Genomic DNA, 11202 nt, shown 5'->3' with positions numbered 1-11202 from the left:
TTTCGGGGTCGCGGGGGGCGCTGGCGCCTATCTCAGCTACAATCGGGCGGAAGGCAGGGTACACCCTGGACAAGTCGCCACCTCATCACAGGGCCAACACAGATAGACAGGCAACATTCACACACTAGGGCCAATTTAGTGTTGCCAATCAACCTATCCCCAGGTGCATGTCTTTGGAAGTGGGAGGAAGCCGGAGTACCCGGTAGCAATGGATTTGGATATTTTTCCCTTTATATTTTTTATATCTGTCTCTTTTTAAGAAGTTTTGGTAACATTTTAGTATGGGAAACATCCATCCATCCATCCATCATCTTCCGCTTATCCGAGGTCGGGTCGCGGGGGCAGCAGCCTAAGCAGGGAAGCCCAGACTTCCCTATCTCCAGCCACTTCGTCTAGCTCTTCCCGGGGGATCCCGAGGCGTTCCCAGGCCAGCCGGGAGACATAGTCTTTCCAACGTGTCCTGGGTCTTCCCCGTGGCCTCCTACCAGCTGGACGTGCCCTAAACACATCCCTAGGGAGGCGTTCGGGTGGCATCCTGACCAGATGCCCGAACCACCTCATCTGGCTCCTCTCGATGTGGAGGAGCAGCGGCTTTACGTTGAGCTCCTCCCGGATGGCAGAGCTTCTCACCCTATCTCTAAGGGAGAGCCCCGCCACCCGGCGGAGGAAACTCATTTCGGCCGCTTGTACCCGTGATCTTATCCTTTCGGTCATGACCCAAAGCTCATGACCATAGGTGAGGATGGGAACTTAGATCGACCGGTAAATTGAGAGCTTTGCCTTCCGGCTCAGCTCCTTCTTCACCACAACGGATCGATACAACGTCCGCATTACTGAAGACGCCGCACCGATCCGCCTGTCGATCTCACGATCCACTCTTCCCCCACTCGTGAACAAGACTCCTAGGTACTTGAACTCCTCCACTTGGGGCAGGGTCTCCTCCCCAACCCGGAGATGGCACTCCACCCTTTTCCGGGCGAGAACCATGGACTCGGACTTGGAGGTGCTGATTCTCATTCCGGTCGCTTCACACTCGGCTGCGAACCGATCCAGTGAGAGCTGAAGATCCCGGCCAGATGAAGCCATCAGGACTACATCATCTGCAAAAAGCAGAGACCTAATCCCGCGGCCACCAAACCGGAACCCCTCAACGCCTTGGCTGCGCCTAGAAATTCTGTCCATAAAAGTTATGAACAGAATCTGTGACAAAGGACAGCCTTGGTGGAGTCCAACCTTCACTGGAAGCGTGTCCGACTTACTGCCAGCAATGCGGACCAAGCTCTGACACTGATCATACAGGGAGCGGACTGCCACAATAAGACATTCCGATACCCCATACTCTCTGAGCACTCCCCACAGGACTTCCCGAGGGACACGGTCGAATGCCTTCTCCAAGTCCACAAAGCACATGTAGACTGGTTGGGCAAACTCCCATGCACCCTCAAGAACCCTGCCGAGAGTATAGAGCTGGTCCACAGTTCCACGACCAGGACGAAAACCACACTGTTCCTCCTGAATCCGAGGTTCGACTATCCGGCGAAGCCTCCTCTCCAGTACACCTGAATAAACCTTACCGGGAAGGCTGAGGAGTGTGATCCCACGATAGTTGGAGCACACCCTCCGGTCCCCCTTCTTAAAGAGAGGGACCACCACCCCGGTCTGCCAATCCAGAGGTACCGCCCCCGATGTCCACGCGATGCTGCAGAGTCTTGTCAACCAAGACAGCCCCACAGCATCCAGAGCCTTAAGGAACTCCGGGCGGATCTCATCCACCCCCGGGGCCTTGCCGCCGAGGAGCTTTTTAACTACCTCAGCGACCTCAGCCCCAGAAATAGGAGAGTCCACTACAGATTCCCCAGGCACCGCTTCCTCAAAGAAAGACGTGTTGGTGGGATTGAGGAGGTCTTCGAAGTATTCCCTCCACCGATCCACAACATCCGCAGTTGAAGTCAGCAGAACACCATCCGCACCATTCACGGTGTTGATAGTGCACTGCTTCCCCTTCCTGAGGCGCCGTATGGTGGTCCAGAATCGCTTCGAAGCCGTCCGGAAGTCGTTTTCCATGGCTTCCCCGAACTCTTCCCAGGTCCGAGTTTTTGCCTCCGCGACCGCTAAAGCTGCACACCGCTTGGCCCGTCGGTACCCGTCCACTGCCTCCGGAGTCCTATGAGCCAAAAGAACCCGATAGGACTCCTTCTTCAGCTTGACGGCATCCCTCACTGCTGGTGTCCACCAACGGGTTCTGGGATTACCGCCACGACAGGCACCAACAACCTTGCGGCCACAGCTCCAATCAGCCGCCTCGACAATAGAGGTTCGGAACATGGTCCACTCGGACTCAATGTCCCGCACCTCCCTCGTGACATGTTCAAAGTTCTCCCGGAGGTGTGAATTGAAACTCTCTCTGACAGGAGACTCTGCCAGACATTCCCAGCAGACCCTCACAATGCGCTTGGGCCTGCCAGGTCTGTCCGGCATCCTCCCCCACCATCGCAGCCAACTCACCACCAGGTGGTGATCGGTAGAAAGCTCCGCCCCTCTCTTCACCCGAGTGTCCAAAACATAAGGCCGCAAATCCGATGACACAACTACAAAGTCGATCATGGAACTGCGGCCTAGGGTGTCCTGGTGCCAAGTGCACATATGGACACCCTTATGTTTGAACATGGTGTTTGTTGTCGACAAACTGTGACGAGCACAAAAGTCCAATAACAAAACACCACTCGGGTTTAGATCCGGGCGACCATTCTTCCCAATCACGCCTCTCCAGGTTTCACTGTCGTTGCCAACATGAGCGTTGAAGTCTCCCAGTAGGACAAGGGAATCACCCGGAGGAGCACTTTCCAGTACTCCCTCGAGTGTACCCAAAAAGGGTGGGTATTCTGAACTGCTGTTTGGTGCGTAAGCACAAACAACAGTCAGGACCCGTCCCCCCACCCGAAGGCGAAGGGAAGCTACCCTCTCGTCCACTGGGTTGAACTCAAACGTACAGGCTTTGAGCCGGGGGGCAACCAGAATTGCCACCCCAGCCCGTCGCCTCTCACTGCCGGCAACGCCAGAGTGGAAGAGGGTCCAGTCCCTCTCGAGAGAACTGGTTCCAGAGCCCTTGCTGTGCGTCGAGGTGAGTCCGACTATATCCAGCCGGAACTTCTCTACCTCGCGCACTAGCTCAGGCTCCTTCCCCCCCAGTGAGGTGACGTTCCACGTCCCAAGAGCTAGCTTCTGTAGCCGAGGATCGGACCGCCAAGTGCCCTGCCTTCGGCTGCCGCCCAGCTCACAATGCACCCGACCTCTATGGCCCCTCCTATGAGTGGTGAGCCCATTGGAGGGATGACCCACGTTGCCTCTTCGGGCTGTGCCCGGCCGGGCCCCATGGGAACAGGCCCGACCACCAGGCGCTCGCCATCGTGCCCCAACTCCGGGCCTGGCTCCAGAGCGGGGCCCCGGTGACCCACGTCCGGGCGAGGGAAATCTGGGTTCATTTCGTTGTAATTCCATAGAAGTCTTTGAGCTGCTCTTTGTCTGATCACTCACCTAGGACCTGTTTGTCTTGGGAGACCCTACCAGGGGGCATGAAAACCCCCAGACAACATAGCTCCTAGGATCATTGGGACACGCAAACTCCTCTACCACGGTAAGGTAGCAGCTCAGAGAGGAGTATGGGAAACATATTCACCATTAATTAGTTGCTTATTAACATGCAAATTAGTAACATATTGGCTCTTACTTAGTCATTATTAAGTTCTTATTAATGTCTTATTCTGCATGGACTTATTATACAATTAACAAAGAGTCTTCCATCAATAACCTCGGAATCATTGCTTATTACTACTAAGTAAGGAAGTTGTTGTATATGAATCTCCCTTTAATACAACTTAATGAACATGATCTGTTCTTACATAACAAAACACAAACCTACAAATGTTAATAGTGTCCAAATAATTCTAAATTAAGTCTTTGTTACTTGGAATATGTTCCCAAATAACTCTAACTCTAACCCTAACCTTAACTATCCAAATAACTCTAAGATAAGTATTTGTTACTTAGAATATAATCCCCATACTAAGGTGTTACCAGAGTTTCTTGTCCTGAACTTCAAAGAAGAAGAAACTCAAGTTAAAAGTTAAAGTTAAAGGCCTACTGAAACCCACTACTACCCACCACGCAGTCTGATAGTTTATATATCAATGATGAAATATTAACATTGCAACACATGCCAATACGGCCTTTTTAGTTTACTAAATTACAATTTTAAATTTCCCGGGTGTTTCGTCCTGGAAACGTCGTGTAATGATGACATGTACGCAAGACGTCACGGGTTTTTAGGAAGTATGAGTGCTGCGCACACACACAGCTAAAAGTCGTCTGCTTTAACGGCATAATTACACTGTATTTTGGAGATCTGTGTTGCTGAATCTTTTGCAATTTGTTCAATTAATATTGGCGAAGTCACAGTAGAAAGATGGAGTTGGGAAGCTTTAGCCACACAAACACACGGTGATTCCTTGTTTAAAATTCCTGGAGGTGAAACGTTACTATGGATCACAGCGGTCAAGCGAGCATGAGTCAAGACGGAATGTCAACCAGCAGGTTTCGGTGAGAAAATTGTGGTTAAAAAGTCGCTTCTTACCGGAGAAAAGCTGAGCTTGTGTCGTCCATAGCTGCCGTCGACTTCCCTGAAACACTGTGCCTCGAGACACCCTTCCAACTATCAAGTAATATTAAACTCACAACACAATAGAAAGATAAGGGATTTCCCAGAATTATCCTATTAAATGTGTCTAAAAACATCGGAATCCGTCCCAATCGCATTTTTTTTTTCTAGCCCTTCGCTATCAATATCCACAAACACAAATCTTTCATCCTCGCTCAAATTAATGGGGAAATTGTCGTTTTCTCGGTCCGAAAATAACACCTTTTGTTGGAGGCTCCCATTAAAATCAATGTGAATATGTGAGGAGCCCCCACACTTACGACGTCATCGTCTGCGACTTCCGGTAGAAGCAGGGCTATTGTCTTAGCACAGAAAGTTCCGAACTTTATCGTGGATGTTCTCTACTAAATCCTTTCAGCAAAAATATGGCAATAACGCGAAATGATCAAGTATGACACAGAATGGACCTGCTATCCCCGTTTAAATAAGAAAATCTCATTTCAGTAGGGCTTTAAAGTACCACTGATAGTCACACACACACAAGGTGTGGGGAAATTACGCCCTGCATTTGACACATCCCCTTGCTCCACCCCGTGGAGGCGAGGGGAGCAGTGAGCAGCTGCGGTGGCCGCTAAAATTGTTTTTTTGTTTGTTTGTTTTGTTCAAACTTGCAACTTTTCAAACTTGGTTGGTGAAGCTGAGATTCCATGCAAAATGGCCTCATTGCTGTGACTGACGAGCAGCCTAATGGCCATGCCTAATGTTTCACTGATGCACTGACTTGTTGTCTCCGTGGAGGCATTTCAGAAGGATTCCAGCAGATGGATTTTATGGTGGAAATAAACAGGGAAGAGGAAAAAAAAGCTTTACATGAATGAGCCAGGCTAAATATTGCCCAGTGAAAAGACGCCCTCTTCTTGCACAGCACGGATGTGCAGGTTCTAGCCCACGAAGAGGAGGAACAGAGAAGCTCTTATATGTGTCCCTCTCTCTTGCTCTCTCTCTCTCTCTCTCTCTCTCTCTCTCTCTCTCTCTCTCTCTCTCTCTCTCTCTCTCTCTTTCAATCTCTCAGCAACAACAAGAGAATCGTGCAATACCTTTCAATACAGATGCATATATGTGTACATGAAAGTAAATATAACTTGTACTATTTACATATATTCTATACTCATATGGTGTTTTTTTTAACTTTTATTTATAAATGTTAACAAACAGACGAGAAACAATAATCGAAATTTGTACAAAAACAGTACAAAACAGTACAAAAACAGTGCAAAATAAAACATTACAGTGCCAGGGGGTTGTAAATTCAAAGTAACTAGAATATAATACATATATATATATATATATATATATATGTATATATATATATATATATATACACACACTGTATATATACTGTATATATGTATATACATACTGTATATATATGTATACACTGTATATATACTGTATATATGTATATACATACTGTATATATATATATATATATATATATATATATATATATATATATATATATATATATATATATAATAAACAAAGTGCAAAGCCATTGGCTCACTCAATTTCAGTAAATAACTTACATTTGGAACACAGCATCATCGTTTTCACAGCTTTTTTTTGTTTTTAGAGGTAGAGTGTTTTAATGTGGAATCTAAATCTTTTTTAAAGGCACATAAGACAGGTCGGGTATTGAGAAACTTGTATTTATGAATATAAAACTTAGCCAATAGAATAAAGAGGTTGCAAAGGTAAAATTATTTTTCAAATGTGTGTTCATCCAGTCTTTATGGTGGTTGTCTTCCATTGGATGTCCTTTTCTTGTCACATCTCTCTCTCTCTCTCTCTCTCTCTCTCTCTCTCTCTCTCTCTCTCTCTCTCTCTCTTTCTCTCTCTCTCTCGGTGCATTTGAGCTCAGCCAATCAGGGTGCAGTGACGTCGCGCAGAAAGGCGGGAGCATCATATTTAATAACACACCCACCCAGATGTTCACTTGCTGCAAGACGCGCTTTCTCTTCAGCCGCAACCCCTGGAGGTCTTCTCCCCCCCCCCCTCTATCTCTCTCTCTCTCACTCTCTCTCCACCTTTCTCGTCACCTGTCCGTTCGATAGACGCTGTGGATATTTGTTTGTGTCCTTTATAGTGGATGATTCACCACTCGCGGGGACTTTCCTCCTCCCCCCGCCACCCCTCCACCCGTGACATAGACATGGCTGCTCCGCGCGCCTGAGGACCCGATGCGCGCCTCCGGAAGCAGTTCGCCGCGGGCGGCCGCGTGACGAAGAGGATGCGGCTGGCGCAAGTCGAACCCACTCGACCCGGTCCACCCGGACGCCCGCTTTGAGCTGAACTCTGATGCTGAAACCCCACCGCTTGAACGCTGAATCCCCGACCCAAGACGGCAAGTGAAGATGGGTCCTTGGTGTTGAATGTGGTTTTCTTTAGACTGGCGTCCAGTCTGATCAACATCGTCAGCGATGTAGTCAGCCTGTGCATCTGCGTGCTCATCATCTGCAGTAAGTACTCCCATCTGCTCAAAAGGGAGACCATGAAGATGATCCTCCTGAGGAAATTCCGGGTCCTGATCCTCATGGTGTTCCTGGTGGCTTGCTCCATGCACATCATGATCGACCTGCTACCCAAACTGGAGAGGCATGGCGCCGCCGGGGGATGCTCCTGCTCGCACACGCCCAGCGAGGAGCCCGGCGGCTGGGGCTCCAAGCAAGGGTGGCCCAACAAGCACACCCTGCGCATCCTGCAGGACTTCAGCAATGAGCCCAGCGTCTCCAACGTCTCCTCCCACTCTCTGGAGAAGGTCCCCATCATGGCGGGGGACAAGTCTCCGGGGTTCAGGAGGTTGGAGCTCTACGGGCAGCGCGGGGACAGGAAGCGGCAGTTCATCCAGGGCGCCGCCATGAGCAAGAACACGCCGGTGAAAGGGTCAAGGCTGGCCTCCTTGTATGAACACTCCTTATACAAAAAGCCCCTGCCGGCGCTCACCGACGAGGACACGCTCTTTAACGTCAACACAGACATCCGCTTTGACCCCAAAGCAGCAGAACAAGACTGGTTAAGTATTGTTGTCTTCAAAAAACAACCCTCAACCACATGATTAAACCTTGTACTCTCACACAGGAATGGCAAAGGCAACCCGGACGAGTTCAGCCCGACCGGAGAGCTGACGGCGGACACCTATCCCAACTGGCTGCGCTTCCACATCGGAATCAATCGTTACGAGCTCTACTCGAGACACAGCCCCGTCATTGACGCCTTGCTCAAGGACCTGGTCACCCAGAGGATCACCAGTGTGGGTGAGTACTCTTCGGCAGGGGTCCCCAACCTTTTTTGCACCAGTGACCAGTTTAATGTAGGCATTATTTTCACGGACCGGCCTTCCACGTGTAGCGGAAAAATACATCCATCCATCCATTTTCTACCGCTTATTCCCTTTGGGGTCGCGGGGGGCGCTGGTGCTTATCTCAGCTACAATCGGGCGGGAAGCGTGTACACCCTGGACAAGTTGCCACCTTATCGCAGGGATAAATACATGTATAGCAAATAATAGCATGAAAAACAAATACATGAAAAAACTCACCATAACATTCAATTAGTGGGAGCCCCTGGCTTTTTCCCTTTATAAAAAAGCTCTTCATAAACCTTATTTTTTTTTCTCATTTTTGCTAGTAGTGGGCTTTGTTTTGGCTTTATTATCTGATGGTTTATAGGTGATACATCACATTTAAGGACAAGAGCATGGATACACAGTATAAGACAGCTAGAAATACTTGACATTAGTTCCAATAGATTTTTAAAAGTTATGTATTCATATTTTGTGCAATATTTCCTTCATAAATACACTGTTAGTTTTTTTGGTCCAACTTTATATGCACAAATACATCTGTTATTGCTAATTACTTTTGTGCAATAATACCAGCACTCTAACTTACTAGGCCAAAGGAGATGGGTATTTATTTCCTTCAGCACAATTATTATATGCAAAAATGTAGCACTTCTCCATCTGCCTCATGCACTTTAACTCATATGGTCACTTTGTTCCTGATCAGCCCTGATCTTAGGTCATCAACCTGCCGCGGACTGCAGTGGGAACCTAGCTTTTGACTTTGATTTGGCACCGTTACATTTTATGTTTAATAATGTGCATTGTCCCATGTAACAAAGATATAACAAATATAGCAAATGGCAACTTCCTATTAGGAGTTTTATAATATATCTATGAACAAGCTTATTGGTGTGTCTGGTGGGAGTGGCGAAAGTTAAGTAGGAGAAAATGCTGTCGGTTATATATTATTTAATGTCTCAGTGCGGCCCGGTAGTAAATGCGTCACAGACCGGCACCGGTCCCCGGACCGATTGTTGGGAACCACTGCTCTAGGGCAATGTTTTTCAACTAGTATGCTGTGAGATATTGTGTCTGATGTGCCGTGGGAAATTATGCAACTTCACCTAATTAGTCCAAAAAATATTTTTTGCTAATCAATTATTGAATCTGCAAATAATGTGCTATATTACTTAGGGTTTTTGCTGTGTACAGCTCGGCAGGGTAACCATGTAGTACTCCATATTAGTAGGTGGCAGCAGGTAGTTAGTTGCTTTGTAAAAGTCGGAATGTGTCGGGTAAGATGAGGATGGTTTGTTGTGATCCCAATATGCAGACCGCAGCGGCAGGCAGCATGCAGGTAAAAAAACAAAAATTGACAAAAGGAAAATGCATTGAAGTATAAGGATGGCTATGCAAAACAAAAGTAAAACTGAACTGGCTACAGAGTAAACAGAAACATAATGCTGGACGACAGCAAAAACTTAAAGTACATCCGCAATTGACAATCAACGATGTCCACACAAAGAAGGATAGCAACAACATAAATAGCCTTGGTTGCTAACACAAAGCAGGTGCGGGGAATAGCGCTCAAAGGAAGACATGATACTGCTACAGTAAAACACCCCCAAAAAACGGAAGGACCACCAAAATAACAGCGAATGACAAAAACAAAAGCACTACACAGGAAAACACCAACAAAGTCAAAATAAGAAACGATGACCTTGTGGAGTTAAATTTTTTTAACGTTTTCCGCTGGTGGTGTGCATAATAAAAAAAACGTGCCTTGTCTCAAAAAAGGCTAAAAAACACTACTTTAGGGACAAATAATCCAGTAATACTATTATAAAGCCGACACTTTTTGTCTCGTTTAAACAATTTCACTTAAAATGAACAATCTCGTAAGAAGTGCATACATGCCAAGAATAATCTTTGTTTACGTTCATGTTTTGGGTGAACTTCTTGGCTTTAACCAATGCAGTGCTTGTTCATACTTCATAGGATTTTAGTTAGCCAGTAAACTGTTCAAGGAATGCTTCGTAAAAGGTACAAAATTCCCATCGTATAAAGGATATTCAACTTTGTGTCTGAGCAGCGCTCAAAGGTGCACGTCAACTGTCCAACTGAAATATTTACATTTACAATTATATTTGTTTCTTGTGTAGACAAGGCAGAAACAAAGTGTAACAATACATTTACTATTTTTGGCTCAAACGGCACAATTGTCGTCTTCCAGTGTAGCTCAGATCTACTTCCTGTCCAAGGCACTAAGCCTTTGAGACCTCGAGGAACATGGTTTTCTTGCCGTACTAGAAAATGCTGAAGCGTATGTAGCCTTGGCTTCACTGTGACTACGGTGGGAGAAAATGAAGGACCAGTGTTTTGTTTTCTCTAATGGTAATACGGATACAATCTTATGCAGTAGGGTACTTATTACAATTCTATAGACAAGTTATGATATTTATAATTGCAGTAGAAAGGGGGGAGAGGGGCACCAAAAATGTTCTTCTTGAGAAGCACTTGATAAAGGTTACAAACAACACTTAAAGTATTGATAACAAATTCATAAAATCACAAGTGGATTCTTAAAGTGGACTTATAATATTGATTGATTGATTGATTTAAACTTTTATTAGTAGATTGCACAGTTCAGTACATATTCCGTACAATTGACTACTAAATGGTAACACCCGAATAAGTTTTTCAACTCGTCTAAGTCGGGTCCACGTAAATCAATTGAAAATGGAAAGACTGTACATTTATTTTTACTGTCCAAAACCTGGCAGCTAAGTTGATAGAATAAAAAAAAAATAACTTTTACTGTTTTTCTATTAACAATATAATGTAAAAAAATTGTAAATTTAACAAAAAAATCAACCTCAGAATATTGCAACTTTTTGAAAAAGCTGTAGAATATTTAGGCATTTGAAAGCAGCAACAATCACAATGAAAGCCTGCAAAATCATGGAGAGACTGATTTACAGTTAGGTTTAGGTTGAACTGTAAAACATACCACATTTAGAAACACTTTTCCCCATTGGAAATAGGCAGTCAAGCATTCCTCATCATAAAACATTGAATTATTACACAGTGTTAAAACAAGTTAACCACTGTTATAAATACGTTACACACAACCTTAACTTCATTGAAAAATATGCAGCGGGTGTATTTTATATTTTCATATTTTCACTTTTCACAGAAGCTTCAA

The 11202-nt window shown here is 45.8% G+C and overlaps 1 protein-coding gene across 1 annotated transcript in view; it reads left to right on the top strand.

Moving 5' to 3' along the window:
- Positions 1-6650: 6650 nt before the first annotated feature.
- The window catches only part of fam20cb (FAM20C golgi associated secretory pathway kinase b), a 137310-nt gene continuing 132758 nt past the window's right edge, over positions 6651-11202 (top strand). The window contains exons 1-2 of the mRNA XM_061909068.1: positions 6651-7726; positions 7793-7968. Coding sequence (XP_061765052.1) covers positions 7206-7726; positions 7793-7968 — 697 coding nt within the window. The 5' untranslated portion in view covers positions 6651-7205. The remainder of the gene's footprint in view (positions 7727-7792; positions 7969-11202) is intronic.

This window comes from Nerophis ophidion, linkage group LG08 (genome assembly GCF_033978795.1).
Source record: "Nerophis ophidion isolate RoL-2023_Sa linkage group LG08, RoL_Noph_v1.0, whole genome shotgun sequence".
Classification (NCBI taxonomy): domain Eukaryota; kingdom Metazoa; phylum Chordata; class Actinopteri; order Syngnathiformes; family Syngnathidae; genus Nerophis; species Nerophis ophidion.
The sequence above is the reverse complement of the archived record's forward strand: the minus strand, read 5'-3'. Positions and strand labels throughout refer to the sequence as shown.